This window comes from Phaseolus vulgaris, chromosome 8, assembly GCF_051622355.1.
Source record: "Phaseolus vulgaris cultivar YP4 chromosome 8, ASM5162235v1, whole genome shotgun sequence".
Lineage (NCBI taxonomy): Eukaryota > Viridiplantae > Streptophyta > Magnoliopsida > Fabales > Fabaceae > Phaseolus > Phaseolus vulgaris.
The window spans coordinates 62,223,620-62,241,723 of record NC_143505.1 but is presented as its reverse complement, the minus strand read 5'-3'; the positions used below and the strand labels follow the sequence as shown (position 1 = coordinate 62,241,723).

Genomic DNA, 18,104 nt, shown 5'->3' with positions numbered 1-18,104 from the left:
ATATTTTAATATTTTTATGTTAGTACGAGGGGTGCAAGAAGCAATTTGCACAATTCACTGGTTAAACAGGATTAGCCTCCTGAGACAGTAAATTATCCACACCTCTAACCCAAATATATTTTATAATTTTTCGTATTTAGTGTTAAAATTAAAATAAACTGATTGATTAGGCTTACGTGATTACAGAGGGATATGACTTTGTTTTAATTTTTCAATACACTAATATATTTACCAAACCATTATTAAATTCATTTCTCAGAGGCTAAAATGTTAGAAATATCTAAGTATTTAATTTTTATTTATTAAAAATAGATTTATTGTATTTGGATAATTATTGTATTACATGATAAAAAATCTCATATAATATTTTAGATTTTCACTAAAGTAGTTACAACTCATAAAACAATTACAATTCAAACTCTAAATATGTTTTTAATAGTTGCACCCTTGGATAAAAGATGAAAGACTATAAAACAATTGAACAAGCAAAAGATAAAATAAAATTAAGGCATGTTTATTGGGAAAGTTACAAAAGAATGCTCTCTCTTTGTGTGTTTTTAGTTGAATACAAAAAAATATTTGAGTACAAACAAAATTCCAGTAACTACCATATATATGAATGTCTTAAGTCAATAGAATAAAGATAAAAATAAAATTATATTTGACTAAATGCAGAAGAGTTACTATTGCAGAAGCAAATTGGGTAGATTGGCACCATGTTCAAGCCCATTCCTTCCTAATATCAAAAGTATAGTTGATCTCCAAATAGCACTTGTTGTCATCATCAAGAAACTGCAAAAGAAAAAAATATGATTCATCATCATAAAACACTAGAAAGAAAAATCTAGAAATATTGTTATCTGTCTATGAGGCTGAGACATGCATCTTAAATGACATGTTCGTGTCGGACACGTATCGAATACTGACATTCATAAGACATTTATCATTTTGAATCAATAATGAGAAACATCTTTCTGCTACATAGTTCTATGTGCACTTTAAGTCTAATTTAACATCATAAAATCGATTTATAAATAAGGTTAGCAGTCACTTGTATACTATGAAATGTCTTAATTCTGAGTCGATGTGGGATGTGAAATAATATTACCTTTGATCTTGCAGAATATGATCCTCTTGCAAATAGTCCAGAGGGTGTGGTTTCTTCAGGCATCTCATGTGTGTAAGCTTCTGGTTGAGGGCTGAAAGTTCCAAGCATCTCTTTTGAGCTATCCACTGAAATTAGAATGATGATTGTAAGAGAGTTATTTGAGTTTAAATAGGAATGGATTGGGCAAAAGATAATTACCCTTCACACCAGTCTTCCAAACAGTATTAGTGTATTTGAAGCCAGACACAATGTTATTGTTCACTTGGAAGGTGAATTTCAATCGATAGTGACTACCTTCTTTTAGAGTGAACCATAAACCCTTTGGATTCCCATCTTCAGGAATGGGAAGAACAATGTCATCTCTCTCAGGAGAGACTATAGATAAGCTAGTGATTTTCACTTCAGGGTCCAAAATTTCTGGAAATAAAGATCAAGTCACATAATCTATTTAAACACTTCAAAAAACTGATATACGTTCGGACACTCCTCTTAAATGACGTGTCCGTGTCGGACACAAGTATCGAACATCGACACTCGTAGAATACATAATCGATGAAGTGTGTCAAATTCAAAAAATATTTGTTAAATTTTTGACAATTTTAACACGAGTCTAAAGCAGTTTTAAAAAAAAGAAATACATTAAGATTATACGTATCTTTGTGTTTGTGTCATATCAGTGTCTGTGTTAGTGTTTGTCCAACATAGGATATACCTAACCATACTCTAACATGTTACTGACTATTATAACAGTTATCTCATAAGCCATAAAAAAATGATTCTAACTAGCCTTTGGGTACTCGGATTTGAAAATGAAAATGATTCTTAGATACCCTTTGGAAAGATTAATTAAGAGATTAAAAAACCTGCAACATTGTTCACATCTACACTTCCAAGGAGTTGTTCCTTCCATCTCCTTAAACTCTCATCATCCTAATTGAACCACAGAAACCAACCAAAGAAGGTGAATTAACTGATAAACAAAACACAGGACATTAGTTGGGAATCTTAAGGTTAATTTGACAGAAACAAAACCTTATCTTTCTCAAGGTGTTCTTTAAGAGTGCACTGAGGACCCAATTGAATCTTGGAAGCAAGTTCCTCCTCATCTTCTTCAGTTGCATAGATTGAAGCCTCACTGGTTTGCCTGCTCACATGCTCATCTTCACTTTTGTGATTTTCATGATCTGTTGCCTCACTTTTCTCCCCAGCTTCTTTGTTTTCATCAAACCCCATCTTCTTGGAACTTGATTCAGCTCCAACAGGGAAGGTGGTTAACTCATCAACCGTCACAACGAACAATGATAGTGAACAAAATCCCACTAAACAAATGGGATAGAGAAAATGCAGATTACCCAATTCAACAATGCAAAAAAGTTTTGAAGGAATCTGTGAAACTGAAAAAAACAATTATAGTTTGCATCTCCCAAAACCCAAAAATGATCATTAACTATAAGCAAAAAGGGAAAGAGAGACAAAGGAAAAATGACACATTTGTCTGCTACCGTGGTTTTTTTGTGGTAAGATGGTCAATAATTCAGGAGCAAAGAGAAATTTATGGGTAATTTTAGGAAATGTTCATGTGGTGATCCGAAATCTTTGTCTTGTTTTTGTTCTCAAGCATTTGCATTGCTATTTTTCTTGAGAGAGAATCACGGGTTGGTTAAAACCTTCATTCTGCAACAGACACTCATCTTAGGATTTACTTCAAATTATAAAATGTTTTTTTTTTACATATTCTATTTCATTGAATGAGTTCCATTCACCTCTTTGTCACACCATTCAAATTGTAGTTAAATTTATAGAGTCATAAATTATATAAAAAAAGTGATAGAAAATTATCTATGAAAATGATTTTACAATTTATTAATTGATAGATCTTTTGTAGAGTTAATAGAAAACGAAGTTTCTAGGATAGTATATGCCTTAATTTTTAAAGTGCAAATATAATTTGTTCGAATTTTCTATCGATATTTGTGTGATTTTATATCAATGGATATTGGGCTTATCCAAAATTAAGAGTTTTTAATGCTGTCTACACCACTTTTTCTTACACTACCCACTTATTCTTCATGAAAATTTGTTTTTGTGTGATATATATATAGTTATGTTGTAATACTTCTGAAACAAGTTTTTGTAATTTGTTTCTCTTTATACCATGGAAAAAAATGTAGTGTAGAAATACATTCCATAACTAGTTTTAATTTAATAATACATTAGAATATAACTACATCTAGTTTTTGTAAAATTTGTGTTAAAGTTGAGGGAAAGTGATATTTGGAGAATATAAAAATAATTTAAAAGGAGAAGTGTGAAGAATAAAATTATTACTTTCCAAAAAATTGTTTCAAAACTGCACTACAAATTGAGTTTCCACTAAATCTGCAAAAGAGAAACAAAAAATGAAAGTGTGAAGAGCAAAATGACTGCTTCTTCCTGCACCTCCATACCTTCTGGTGCCACCCCTATAAATTTTTCTTATTTCAAAAATACCCTTTTCAATATTCCGGATTACATAATCTGGAAGTCTTTTTCTAGATTCAGAATTAGCTTCCGGATTATGTAATCCAGAAGTCTTTTGTGATTAGCTTCCGGATTATATAATCCGGAAGTCTTTTCTATACATAAGATTAGCTTCCGGATTATGTAATCCGAAAGTCTTTTTTTCAGATGTGTTATTAGCTTCCGGATTACATAATCCAGAAGTCTTTTCTAAATATAAAATTGACTTCCGGATTATGTAATCTGGAATTTATCCGGATTACATAATCCATAGGCTTATCATTTCAAATCCAAGGGGGTGAAAAAAAAATGGTATTTTCATATTTAGTATGGGGTGACACAAGAAGGTATGGAGGTGTAGGAAGAAAGAGTCATATCATAGACTTTTTTGGGGAAAGAGATAGCAAGACGACCCCATTAAATTGCGTTGAGTTATGAAAAAGGCTCAAAAGCTGTAGGGAAATTAACTGAAATTAATAGAAACACCTCCTTTTTTTACGTCTACACCTCCTTTTTAACTTTAATTTGGAAATTTGGAATCAAGCAACTCTTCAATAACACCTTTTAGGCAGTGTATTTTATTAAACTCTTTAACTATATTAATAAAACTAAATAAAAAATTAAAAATGTCTGAGGATAAGATATAAAATAACACATGTTCTCGAACGGGTTTGGGGATCTGGAGAAGACACTCCAACGCTCAAATTAGTGAGGTATCGACAGCATTCGACTATCAGAGTACTGTAGATAATGACATACATTTCTCTTTGAAATACGTACTATTTATATTACCTCAATGGACATTCGTTGTTGGGTCATATTAGGGGATTACAACACCTATAAAAATTATCTTCTTTCTTAATCATAGATTGTTTCGTAATATTTTTTTTTATAAAATCTTCATATTTGACATCACTATACAACTTGATATTTTCGATTGAATCGTAACGAAAGAGCAGGTATTATTACACCTTTTCATGCCCTGAACAAACACATTTGGCAATAATTATTTTTTATGTGTCTGTTTCCAGTTTTACAGCTACAAGAGGCACTGTTATGTATGTGTTGTTAGGTAAATAATTCCAATGTGAAAGATGATGTGATGCACAAATTTTAATTCCTAGGCCTCATCATTCTATTTTGGAACCAGTAGGATCCACAATTCCACACTGTTTCTGAGGGATTCTTGTCACAGTTCTTCCTCATGCTTCAGATCTCCAATTTTTAAATTTTGTTTCTAGGGTTCATGACTTCATTTCACATTTCATACAAAATTAACACACATTTTTTTACCCATAGCCCAACAGTGCAATATGAAACACAACAGAACATGTCAATGGTGGCATGATTCATAGACTTTGATTTTACAATTGTAGTCTCATCTCATCACATCAAAATCAAAAGGAGAAACAATGGTCGGTGCGTGATTTCCACGTGGCACGCAGCGATTGGGTATAAGTACGGTACCAGATGTGAATCTCCTGGCAGGGCCCACTAACATGGGCCCAAGGCCCACCAGCCGACCAAGGCCCACATTGTTTAGGTGAACGACGGTTTGTTGCTTTACCTGCGTCAGGGTCTGATCTGGAGCCATTCTCCATTTATTTATTTTATTTGTTTGTTTGGGATCCATCAATGGAACATTTCATTTCACTGCATCCAAAATCACAGAATTCTAACCATTTTTTTCTGTAATCTATCTTTTTGATTCAATAAAGTGTTTATGGTGATGAATTGAAAAGTTATGACAGCAATTTTTTTGCATTATAGAATAAAGAGATGAAAATCACACATGGGGTAAGAGTTTAATTGAATCCTTTTATTTAAATAATCTATCTTCAAACTAATAATTGTAAGAATCAATCCAAGTAGTGTACTGATATACCATGTCATGAAAATTTTCTAAGAAAACGAACTGCTGAAAAAAAAAAATATAAAAATAAGTGTTTTTAGACAATAGTCGTGACGATCTTAGACCTAAAACATTCAATCTTAGACCTAAAACATTCAGTATAACCAATAATAAATGTCCTTTTAATTAGTGTGTGATCCGTCTTCTTCCTTTGTCTTCTTTTATATATATATATATATATTGTTATCGCTAATTATTAGGGATTTTCTTGATTTAGTGTAATGGAATAAAAACCCTTTAATACCAAGATCTACATCCTTCTACACGCTACCTTGGACTCGATCCAAAATTCTAGAATCTCGTAATCTCATACATAAGCAAATGAGACTAAAAAGCTGATTATTCCTTTTACATGCTACCTTGGACTCGATCCAAAATTCTACGTCCCGTAACCTCATGCATAAGCTAATGAGACTAAAAAGCTGATTACTTGTTAATCTCCAAACGACCACATAACCCTCTTTCGGACTCGACCCAAGACTCTACACTAAAAAAAAATGTAATTTACTGATAAATTAGTTAAAAGAAGCATATGTTAAGTTTTTATTACTATTATTATTTTACCACTAAATCAGTGTGTATGAATTTGATAGTTCACCCTGTAAATCCGACTGCACAAAGCACAGAAACTTAGAAAGAAAAGAATGATGATCTCAATGAAAATCGTTCTCCATTATTCAGCTTCTCAGTTGAGAGATCCGAAAGAAGCATTATAAAATAATAATATAACCTCATCTCTAAGCCTTTGTCACCATTATTGCCAAACATGCTTAGTAACATTGAGTGATGGAGGGTCAAATCCCAAGATTCTTCAACTGTCCCCACCTCTCCCTTTCTTCCATCTACTACACCCCTTTATGTCTATATAAGCCACTCTTAATGCTCATTTCTTTTCATCAAAACCTTACCCTTCTTCTATACCACTCTCAACTTTCCTCCTTCTCAATCACTTCCACATTCTCTCCTATTCCAATGGCCACTGTTGAGGTAACTCTACTAAATACTTCCTTGCTTATCTTCTTTTGGCATTACTTCATTTGTTTTCAGTTTCATCATCATATATTTATACTCCTTCTGTTCTTACTTCTATGTTATCTTAAGCAGGAAACTATTATTCACTTCTTTAGCTTTCATTATTCCAATGATCATTTTTTTTTCTGATAGCAGCCACTTGGGATCTTATCAATGTATAAATAACTCTGTCAAAAGAGATTGAAGTATGAGAAAATTATACAGAAAAGTATGAAGTAGTTTAAATGCAAATTACAATTTGTTTGTCATTACAGACAAAGAAGCCTCTGCTATCAGTCATATGAATCATATTTGTTAGAGTATTAATATGAAGAGAAAGATGAATCTATATTAATCTAGCAGCTTTGTTACTCCATCCATGTAGTGTATTTTGCAAGAATTATGAGAAGGGTACATTAACCAATGGTTACTAAGAAAAAAAGAGCAAGAAGTGTTGAAACTCCACTTCCACCACCTTATTATGTTTTTCTTTTCTCAGCAACAAAGTTGAAGTTAGGATTCTAATGAACAAAATATGAATTTTCATCTGAATATTTCTTTAAATTGGAATTTTTAGGTTGTATCAGCAAAGGTTGCCCTCCCTGAGGACAAGATAGAGGCATCGTTGAAGGGGGAGGAGGAAAAGAAAGAAGAAATTGCTGCGACTCCAACACCAACACCAGCACCAGAACCAGAGTCTGTCACTGAGCAAACCAACGAGGAAACTACAGAGGCCCCAGAAGCTGCAGCTTCAGAAGACAAGCCCTCGGTTGAAGTTGAGACTAAAGAAGTGGCAGAAGAGGTTGTGTCTGAGACTGCCACGGAAGAGCCAACAGTTGAGAAGACAGAAGAGGAAATTTCCGAGACAGAAGCTGCTGAGGAAGCAAAAGAAAATGCTGATCCTGTTGAGGTGAAAACAGCAGAAGCAGCAGAAGAAGCTGTGGCAGAGACCCAGAAAGAAGATGCTGTTAAAGAAGAGAAAGAAATAGCTAAGGAAGAGGTAAACACAGAAACCCCAGAAGAGAAAAGTGAGGTGGAGAAGGTTGAGACAGAAGGGTCAGATGAAAAGAAAGAGGAGGAAGTGATCGCAGAAGGTGATGAGAAGAGCGAGGAGGGTCCAACTGAGAAGACTGAGTAAAGAAAATGTGCAGTTTATGAGAGTGATTGCATTATGTGTCGTTGGTTGTTGCATGTGTTTGTTTTGTTTGCTTAGTGGTATAATAAAAATGTGTAGCTAAATAGGAAGAATGGAGGGATGTGAGAGGAGGTACTTGAGTTCAGAAATGCCAACAACTTCGTACTCAAACCACATGACATGTGCATCAGTTGTACTCTTTGGATCTGTTTATGTACTCTATGCGGGAATTAGTGTGTGGCTCTCCATTCAAGGTAGTACAAGTACGAATGAATGAAGTCTGTTATGGTCCTTGTGTCATTCTGCATGCAGCAGGATAACTTTGTTTGATCAAATAAATACGTACATTATTAGTATCTTATATTACATTGTGTTGCCAATTCAGTGTTTCTTTTCCATTCTCCTTAATCAACCAAAGTTGTGATTGTGGGATGTTTTCGCTTCAGTAACACCAATATAGTCTCACATAATTCAGGAGTTAAAGATCAAAGACAATATAGAAAACACTTTTTAAAAACAAAATCGTGATAAAATACCGATATCTGATTAATACCTCAGATCCTATCAGTCGGAGTTGAGATTGTAACATTTGGAGAAACTAAACTTATCAACTGTACATCTGCATTTTTCTCTTGTAATGCACAAATGTGGTGTATAGATCATACTATGTGTTATAACAAAAATGATGTATACTGATGACAGAACAATAACTACACACAAGATTAAAGGGAGATCTCTATGAATAATGACATTAATCATATGATGATTCACATTAATTAACACCTTTCTTAAAGGTTAGATATGTGCAACTCTTTTTCATTTGCATATTTTTTAATTTATTAGTTTTTATTTATAAGGGACAGCACAAGAAAAATAGATTAAAATGGGTGAAAGCGAAGAAATTAATTTATAAAATAACAATATAAACGAAATCTATACACCTTTATACGAATTTTAGCGTTAAAAAAATAATAAAATGACAAATATTCTTATCATTGAAGTATTTTTTTTTTTAATTTTAAAGAAAGTGTAAAACCAAAATTCTAAAATATTTGCATATAACTAATTTAAATAAACAAAAAGTAGAAGTTATTTATTTTTAGAAAAAGAATAAATTAAAGTGATATTTGGACATGCAATTTGAGGCAGTAAAAGCTGCAACGGATAGAGTTGAATTGAGGAGTTGAGTTTAGCGATGTGGGATGTGTCTATAATCTATGTAAGAGTTTGGCTTTGGTAGTTATTGTGGGGAAAAAATGGTATCGTTGTTTTGGAACTCAGCAATGGTGAGAGGCAGAGATGAAGTGTATGTAGCTGCAATGCCTCTAAGGGCTACAAAGGGACCACCCCAGTTGCTTCTGTCTGCTGCTTACTCCCTCAATTTCTGGGATTTGCAGCATTTCATGGTCATCATCAAACCATCTTCACCTTCTCAGGTCAATTTCCTTTCTTCTTCATATTTTCATTTCCTTCCTAGTACTCAGTAATTACCCTTCAATTCATGAGATGAATGATGTTCATATTTAATAATTTCCTTGCTGATTGATATATTATTATTATTATTCAAATGGGTTTTCATCTGATAGTATATTTCAAACTTTGAACATTGCAAAGTCTCACTTTTTTCAAAATAAAATTGAACCTGTTATCTGTTATCAAATGGGTTGTAACCAAGAGAACAATATCTCCGAGGTTGGTCGGTTTACCTTTCTTCACTTCAATTCAAATGATCTCTTCTTCGTACTCTTCTCGCTCCTCTGCTACTTGTCTTCGTGATATCCGGATTCGGATAGTAACTGCAAAAGATGCTCCGACATTACTTCAGTGTTCGACACTCGATTCTATTAGTACTGAATGATGATGTACCTGATTTTTAGAATTTGTGTTTATTTACATGATATCATGAGTGCTTTGTTATTGGGTCGGATTAAAGATATGGATCGTGGTTAAGAATGTATTATCTAGTGCTTCATCATTATTAGTTTCGTTAATCTTTTTTGGATGTGATGGTTTCGGTCAAAGTATTGGACTTTCACTCAGTCGTACGAACCCAACCGGTAAAAAACCAGTCTTTTGTAGTTTCTGTAATTTGATTTACTGCTTATTGGGAATAGAAACGTTGGCTTCTTTTTGTTTCAGTAATTTAATATCACCAATGACTGCCATTTTGTTCAAGCTTGAGTTCTAAGCTAGTCACATTGATAATGCCTTTTCAGGTTCTGGTTTTTGATTTTCAGCCCAAAGATCCCGAAGATTTATTTGTGGCTTTAGCTGCTATGTGTGGTAGAGCAGTGCCAGGTGAGATTAGTTACATAGATTACTAGTCTCTCACGTATTCAGAAAGTTGACTTCTTCTCAATGGTGTTGTTTACACGTTTGATCCTAGGCATTGCAAAGGGGAAAGGTTGAGTCTGTTGTGTATTGTTCTGTATAAGGATTGTCACCATGAAGTGATTCATATTTATTCATTTTTTCTTGTTGATAAAAAACAATACACAAAAATCTTGAAATAATGATGCTTGAAGAAATATATACCACAGGCTGTATAATAATGCTACTCACCTCTTTCACTTGCCACAAATGCATACAGTCTTATACTCTTAACATACACGAGTCATTTATGCTTTTATTGCATGTTACTCTTCATACATCTGATGTGTAAGAGAAGAAAACTTTTTCATGAATTAAAACTAGCTTGTATATAGACCAATTTGCAGAAATTATCTCCTATAGTGTATCCAGAAATTGATTTTTAATTTATACTTACACTGATTTTAGTTTAATAAGATGTTTTTTCTTCTATAAGTACTTCTGAAGAAGTTTAGATGCATGTCTTCTATTTTTACGATGAAGTAAAGTATATTGGATTTAAAAGTTTGCATACCATATGGAACTCTCAATTAGGCCCTTTTGTGTTATTGCTGCTATTCTAGACTGTGATTGCAGTTGGGCAATCATATAAAAAAAATCACAATCTGAATGTCTTAACGATGATGAAAGATGTTGTTGTCTGTGCATGTTGCAAATACTTTGCTTCATTATATGAACTTTTATGTTATTTATATAGTTTCCTTGTAGGCTCTGTTATCATCATCAGTGAAAGCATATGATGAAATCTGCTGTCATAGCATTTCAGAGGAAAATTTTCAATGTGCTGTTGCTATTGTGGGAGCTTCAGCATCAAGAATTTGATTCCTGGTGCATTTAGTTCTTCTAAGATGACATTATGATGCCAACCTTTTGTCATAGCAAACTTGACCATTTTGGACCGATTTATTTGTGACAGCTTTTTGAACTTTCTGATTGGATTTTATCTCCATAAATGTTGTTATATTACCTTAATAAAATCATGAACTCTGTTCTATTCCTAGGTGTTGTTCTGGCGAGGAAGTTACAAAAGTTGCCAAAAAACAAATGCTGGCTTGTTGGATATTCAACTGAGGATGCAGTGGAAATAGCAAGAGAATTCAACAAAAAATGGGAAACTGATTTGAGAATTGGCCTGCACGATTGTCGCGATTATACCAACAGTAAGAATTTATTCAGTGATGGACCTTATGTTGTATATGCCCTTTTGTGGAAAGAACTTTTAGCTGCCCTGCATGTTTGCATAATTACTACTTTAGTACTCTATCTATCTTGGAAATCATGAATTATATTTGTTCTTACTATGGACTAGACCGAATATCTCATAGCGAGTATCTGATAATCTTCTGCTGCTATTCGTCTGTTAGACTCAGGTATTTGCAAAGATATTTCGACGCTAGTCAGTTTCACCATGAAATTGTGTTAAACTTATATGATCGATTTACAAATTCTATCATGCAGTACTGTTTACTATATTGGTTTTGTTTAATTTTAGCATGAGGTATTGAATTTTTGTGGTGAATTCAAAGGTTTGGTTAAGCAACTCACTGGCGAAAAAGATGTGCTGGAACGTCTGAGAAACATTGGTGGTTAGAGGGAATTCATTGTCTTGCTAGATGATCAAAGCTATGCTTTCAACTTTTTCTTATCACCTTCATTGCTTCACTTGGAATGATTAAACACTAAACCTTAAACCCTAAACATTATTTGAGTTCTAAAGAAATGATACCTATTCATTTGTAGATAACTTAGAGTGGTGATAGATTATGAGAACTATCACGTTGTGGTTGTTGTATTATAGTTAAATATACTATACCAGAGAATGACAATATTTATCTTGAACTTCATTTTGTAAAATGAATGAAATCTACACTTCAATGTTAAAATAATACGATGACTTAATCAAGTTGCAATCAATTAACCACAAATGTGGGCCATTTTGATTATTGGGTTTCTTTTACTTTAAGCACCCCTGTTTCACACATGCACCACTCGGTAAAAATAATTAAATTAGAGAAACCGTGGCCGATCTTGCTGGCGTGGCAGTTTTGCTGTTTGATACCCCTTCTTTTCATTTAAAATCCCCACCCCCGCGCTTCACTATTTGCACCACACTTTCAATATATACACCACTTTTACCAAATAAACCTGAGTCTGTTCTGCTGGTCCAGTAGTTTTCCTATTCGCCATAGTCAAATTAATATCCACACCACCTCTTACCTAAATATTTTTAAAATTTGGAATAATTGTATGTTTAGGGTTTAGGGTTACTTTACTCAATATTCCTTCTTTATAAAAACATAAAATCCAAAAGAATATAAATATAGAAAAAGTCCATCTCACACTAACACCTACTCAAATAGTTTAATCTTAGAATTGTGTAAACCTGATTTATGAAAATATGTACATAAAAATTCAAAAAATTCTCTTCATGCATTTTGTTTATATTTGTAAAAAAAAATAATATTTTAATAAATCACACTTATTTTACATATTTAATTAAACATAATGTCTTCATATAGTTGTAGAGTTGTTAATACTTTGTCTACATATAATCGACTTCTGAACCTCAAATCTAATTTGCTTATCATCTTCTTAATTTTTTCATAATTTTTTACAATAAACTATAGTAACGACTTCATCTCTTTATTTTTATTTTACATAAATTTTTTTTATTCATGTTCGTAACGTGACTTTGTTTCTGACATGAGTATATTAAAAATCTCTTATTATCTAAAGTTGTGTGATAAAAGTATAATATATAACTCAAGAATAAATATGTTTTTAGAACATGATCCAATAGTTTTCCTGCAAAGATTTTCCACAGTAGTTGTTTTTTGAAAAGTAAGAAAGTCATAGCATTAACTTTTCGACTTGGTGTTTGATAGAGAATAGACTTACTAATGCTTACTTAAACTCAGTTTAATAGTCAAGCCACGGGTACTATACTATTTAGTCAACATCTCGTGCTTTTACTTCAATATATTATATTTCCTACACATTCTTATAACTTTATTAATCTTTATATTATTATTACAGAAAAATATTCAGGATTAATAAAGTGGTTAATTATATCTTAACATATACTTTTTTTAATATTTAAATTCCATATAAAACAATCAATCTCCAGATCGAACAAAAAACTATTACACAACTTACAAAGAAAATCAAAATTATGGATGAAAACTGAATTTTGGATTCAAGTTTGTCCAACTTCCATGATATTTCTTCTTGTCACTTTCAATCTTTAAATGGTATGTTTTTCTTTATTTTTATGCTGAGTTTTATTCTGTTTTGATTTTTATGTCCATCAATGATAAAGTGAGACATGTACTAATATATAGTAAAAAAGGTTAAAATGTTCGAATGATTGAGAATCAATGATAAAGTGAGACATGTACTAATATATAGTAAAAAAGGTTAAAATGTTCGAATGATTGAGAAGACTTAATGACTCTTTTAATATAAACACAATTTGTAAATTCACAATTAACCGTCATTAAGTCAGTTTAGTGATAAGTCGTGATTAAGGTATGATTGACCACTCTTTTGGATCCACGAGCAAGTCCATGAAAACTGAGATCCATCCAAAATGTATAAATATCATAGGAGACTCAGCGTCAAAAGTAATTTTTCTATCTCGACTCACCTGCACATTGTACTCAGACTAACTTGATCGTCAGAGTGCCTTTGCAGATTCCTCCACTCATCTCTGTGAAAGGAAGAATCGATTGAAGACCATCGCACTTGAAGACCATGAAGACGAGGAAAAAAAAAATCACTATAGAAGGAACTCAACCTTATAAGAACATGATAAATTAGGATGATGGTAATTGTTTTAATTAGGTTCAAAATGATAATCATATCTTATCATTTAATTCAAATTTGAATTCAATCCTATCAAAATTTAAAACAAGTAAACAAAATTTAAAAAACATTAATATAAAGTCGGATTGGAACTATTCTAAGCATAATTAAAAAAAATCAGATTTAGTTTTAAATTAAAGTCCAAATGAACTTTATATAGCAAATAGTAGGGTGAAGTTAAGTTATGATAATCTATGTTGATAAATTAATACATGTAATTAATTAAAATACATCCTAATCTTAACCAATTAAACAAAGAACTTCATAAGTTGTATCAAAATCAATAAAAAATTCCAATGAGTGTTCTTAAATTAAAGGTGACCGACACTTCTTTAAACAGTGTTCATAATGTTTTTTGTGTGTTTTAAATGCAATTCACAGGCTGTAAGTCGTATAAAGGACAACCTTTTCCTCTTTTATCAATTTTTTAGTCAGACTTGTGCTAAACCATACCAATCACCTTAATTATTTTGAAAAAAAATATATTAATAATTTTTTTAAATAAAAATTTAATCATTATTCATTACTTTCTTTCTAAAATCATGTTGTCTTAGAATTTTTAGTTTAATTTGTTGGTGTTAATGTAATCTCTTTATTGAAATTTTATATCTCGTTTTATATTTCTTTTGTGCTGTGTGTTTACATTTTGTTTTTAGAAATTTTATTTCCACTTTTTTTAAAGGATAAGTAAGTAAATATATCTTATTTGAATTTTTTTTTTTAAACTTATTTTTAGGTGTTAATATTTTGTTGTGTGCATGTAATATGTACACAAAAAGTTTTGTTTTATTGAGTATGATGAAGAGTGTTTTGTTTTTTTCATTTTTAAGTGGTGATGATTGTTTATGGTGATTGTTTGTGGTGGTTGGTGATGAACATTGATAGTTGGGATAAAGCTTATAGTTACAAACCTAAAAAAATAACTTAAAAGGTGAAAAAATGGAATTTAAAGCTAAAAAAAAATATGTTTTCGTAAACGTTAAATATAACGATTTTTTTTGTCAACTTTCACACATGTGGATGAAGAAGAATGAAAATGTTATAACTGAAAAAACAAAAATATACCACTGAAGATAAATAAGTGGATGCAGCAACTACTGATGTTATTTAAAAATGTAAGTTTATGACTCATTTAAATTTTTTAAAATGATTAAAATAACTTTTTTACTATTAATATGAAGGTGCAAGACAAATATATGGAGGTTGAGGAAGAATTTGGCTTACATTTAAGCTTACCAATGTTTTAAAAATCAATAATTTTTCTAAATACACCCCAGTGAGGGGCCACACATCTAAAAATTAAAATCAGAGTTGGTATGGATTATAACACAATATTATGACGTTGCTGTGAAGAAGAAGCACGTTGGTGTTGTATATATTTAATATTTAATATTTAAAAAGTCTTAATTGTAATTTGGTAGCTAATGAAGTAGATATTTTTTAAATATAAAAATATATTATAAGCGCAACAATTCAAAGATAATCCAATAAAGTATATTAGTCAATGAGAAATATCCATAAAGTTTAACCAAAGTCATTATTTATCACCTAATAAGAACAATCCTTGATTTCCATTATTATCTACGAAAATTGATTTTAATGTTTTATATTATTGGTGTATTTATTAAGTTACATTACCACATTAAAATTATATTCATTATCGTTATTGTACTAATATTTTTTTTTATCAGCAATAAATAATGAAAAAAAATTATTACATTCAAACAGAGGATTAACAAGATTAATCAGTGGTCAATCATTAGGTAATACACTTCTAATCATGATCTAAATCCCTAATCCGATCCAATGATAATAATATAAATAGGCACAAATTTCAAGAATCAGATACGTCACCATCCAGTATCGAACATCGAAATCCCACTTGAGTGTTGGAGTGCCTTTTGTAGGTATCATCCAGAGTGTGGAGTTCACGAAGACGAGGAATATAGTAACTAAAGGAGAGCACGAATGTCGCTTCGAGAAGAGGAAAGAAAGAGTAGACCGACCGAGAAGGAAAAACAATCATTCTCTTGACTCCAACCCGTTTGAGAAAAATTACAATTTTAAAACAAACCAATAAATTAATCTCATATGTAAATTTGTATCTCAATAATAATGTAAAAAAAAATATACATATATATATATATATATATATACTTCTCATATATATATATATATAGTTTGAAGATATTAATGAAAATGAAAAAATGATCTTACATATATGTATAAGTTGGAAAATTAAACAAGACCATTGTGAATTTTATAGAAAGGGTTGGTTGAATAGAAAAGCATAAAGATTGACTGATTCAACAAAAAATATTAGCCCTTATCTTAAAATATTGTTTTGGTGCCAGAATCATGCAACCTAGCTACCCACTATTTCAACACTATAATAGGTGACGTTTATAAAGGTTAAGTAGGTAACTGTCAATTTACACCATTTTTCTTCCTCATATTATCATACGTGTAATTTAATTTCGTTAAACATTCAATAAAATGCATCTATAAAACCTTTTAATTTCACACTAATTTCATTTTTTTCTTATATTTTAAAAAATATTTCATTAATATACTCATTAACCATCAATAAATTATATATATTTTCGTGTGTTATACATGCAACAAATCTACTTTTTTCTTGACAGCCCTTAATTGTTAAGCAGCTACAATAATCACTACTATATAAAAAAATATGTAATCTAATTCTAGTATTATTTTCTCATTTTCAGTCATCTATTAATATTTGGATTACACCTTAATCTAGTTAATGAGTAATTTTCACTTCACTAAAAGATTAAATTATATAAAAAATTTAAACACGTGTAATATTTCTAAAATATCCTTGACGATATTTATAATTCTCTTTATTTTTCAAATTCAAATTTCCTTTGAAATTAACCATGTTAAAAAATAAATGGGGCAGGTTTGCCTTTTTTTTATGTATATTAACATGACAAACAATAAAAAACATTGAAAAACACCAATGTGTTTTAACCTGTAAAAAAATATTAAGCTTACTTTTAATATACTTCATATCCCACTAAAAAAATCAAGTGGTAGTAGGAGAATTTAGATAGTTTTATTCCACTGTCTTATCAGTTTCTCCATTTTTTTTCTCCTTTTTTTGTAACTCTCTAATTATGAGTGAGAGTGGAATACGTCTCTTAAATGATATGTCCGTGTTAAACACACATATCTGATAATGACACTCGTAGAAGATATATTAGTGAAGTGTCAAATTTAAAAAATATTTGTTAGATTTTTGACAATACGATTCTAACACAATTCTAAAAAGGAAAAATATATTAATTTTTTAAAAATTTAAATTTATTGTATAAATTTTTATTATAATTATAAAAATAAGAAATAAATCAGTTTGAATAAGATGAGACACATCTTTCTCATAAAAAAAACTAAAAAATAAGGAATAAATCAGTTAGTTTAAGATGAGACACATCTTAAACATATTTGTATATATAAATATACATATATCTTTATGTTTGTGTTTGGTTCGTGTCAGTATCGTATTGTAAAATTGTATAGATAGATGTGCAATATTTTTCTCTCATCAATTATTCTAAAATTTGTAGACACTCGATCGAATATTTCTGACGCGATCATCTTATCCTGTTACTAAAAATAAAAATCACGATATTTTATTGAAAGTAAAAGCAAATAACATTAGGTCTGAAAGATATTTTTCTGAATTTCGAAGATTACCTACGACCAAAACTGGTCACAACAAACACAGGAATTAAAAAACTTCCAAGCCGCCAAAGAAAATCATAAGAAAACAAAAGCGGAAAGAGAATAACTCAGAGAATGGTGTAGGAAAAACAAAACAACAAAAGCTTCTTTAACTCACCATCCCAACCCAACAACCATCGAGATTATTTTAGACATGTATTGGATGTTACTGTCAGAGAACAAATTTCAATGAAGTGTGTCTGAGAAAGACTATGTTTAATAACTAGAGGAACTTGGAGTGAAATTGATGTTCCCTACCACAAATACTTATAAATTTGAAAAAGGAAACTTTTCATCCCAATTTAACTGACAAATTCGTTGGTTTTTCATTAAAATAAGAATATAATGGAAGTTGGCAGAGCCAAGCTTCACCCACCTAACACCAACTTCAATATTCCAAGCTAATCTGCCCAAAAAGTTGGAATACATGTAACACTTTTTGCAGTATAAAAAGGTAC

General features: G+C 31.0%; 3 protein-coding genes across 6 annotated transcripts; 2 read left to right on the top strand and 1 right to left on the bottom strand.

Moving 5' to 3' along the window:
* Positions 1 to 494: 494 nt before the first annotated feature.
* SCN1 (Immunoglobulin E-set superfamily protein) lies at positions 495 to 2,793 on the bottom strand. Its single transcript, XM_068630116.2, has 5 exons — positions 2,141 to 2,793; positions 1,972 to 2,038; positions 1,307 to 1,525; positions 1,109 to 1,233; positions 495 to 792 (listed from the first exon to the last, which is right to left on the bottom strand). Exons 1-5 carry the CDS (start codon positions 2,339 to 2,341, stop codon positions 721 to 723), a joined length of 684 nt encoding a protein of 227 aa, XP_068486217.1. The 5' UTR covers positions 2,342 to 2,793; the 3' UTR covers positions 495 to 720.
* Positions 2,794 to 6,303: 3,510 nt separating this feature from the next.
* LOC137826453 (uncharacterized) lies at positions 6,304 to 8,026 on the top strand. The gene is made up of 2 exons (XM_068632421.2): positions 6,304 to 6,506; positions 7,108 to 8,026. Exons 1-2 carry the CDS (start codon positions 6,306 to 6,308, stop codon positions 7,666 to 7,668), a joined length of 762 nt encoding a protein of 253 aa, XP_068488522.1. The 5' UTR covers positions 6,304 to 6,305; the 3' UTR covers positions 7,669 to 8,026.
* A 766-nt stretch (positions 8,027 to 8,792) lies between these two features.
* Positions 8,793 to 11,961, top strand: LOC137826525 (PTB domain engulfment adapter). Of its 4 annotated transcripts, none has more exons than XM_068632515.2 (4): positions 8,793 to 9,101; positions 9,882 to 9,963; positions 11,037 to 11,195; positions 11,562 to 11,961. In XM_068632515.2, the coding sequence occupies exons 1-4, from the start codon at positions 8,922 to 8,924 to the stop codon at positions 11,624 to 11,626; spliced, it is 486 nt and encodes a 161-aa protein (XP_068488616.2). In that variant the 5' UTR covers positions 8,793 to 8,921; the 3' UTR covers positions 11,627 to 11,961. The 4 variants fall into 4 exon arrangements, 3 of the variants coding, with proteins under 3 accessions (XP_068488616.2, XP_090150746.1, XP_090150747.1); XR_016515221.1 differs by lacking the exon at positions 11,562 to 11,961 and adding an exon at positions 10,744 to 10,863 and having other exon boundaries at positions 8,794 to 9,101; positions 11,037 to 11,167; XM_090294620.1 differs by lacking the exon at positions 11,562 to 11,961 and having other exon boundaries at positions 8,794 to 9,101; positions 11,037 to 11,505.
* Positions 11,962 to 18,104: the final 6,143 nt, after the last annotated feature.

Coding starts and splice junctions, on each gene's coding strand:
- LOC137826453 (XM_068632421.2), top strand. CDS start 6,306: ATGGAGGGTCAAATCCCAAGATTCTTCAACTGTCCCCACCTCTCCCTT. Junction 6,507..7,107: donor TTCCAATGGCCACTGTTGAG/GTAACTCTACTA, acceptor TGGAATTTTTAG/GTTGTATCAGCAAAGGTTGC.
- SCN1 (XM_068630116.2), bottom strand. CDS start 2,341: ATGGGGTTTGATGAAAACAAAGAAGCTGGGGAGAAAAGTGAGGCAACA. Junction 1,526..1,971: donor AGATGTGAACAATGTTGCAG/GTTTTTTAATCT, acceptor CTTTATTTCCAG/AAATTTTGGACCCTGAAGTG. Junction 793..1,108: donor CATATTCTGCAAGATCAAAG/GTAATATTATTT, acceptor TTTCTTTTGCAG/TTTCTTGATGATGACAACAA.
- LOC137826525 (XM_090294620.1), top strand. CDS start 8,922: ATGGTATCGTTGTTTTGGAACTCAGCAATGGTGAGAGGCAGAGATGAA. Junction 9,102..9,881: donor AACCATCTTCACCTTCTCAG/GTCAATTTCCTT, acceptor ATGCCTTTTCAG/GTTCTGGTTTTTGATTTTCA. Junction 9,964..11,036: donor GTGTGGTAGAGCAGTGCCAG/GTGAGATTAGTT, acceptor TTCTATTCCTAG/GTGTTGTTCTGGCGAGGAAG.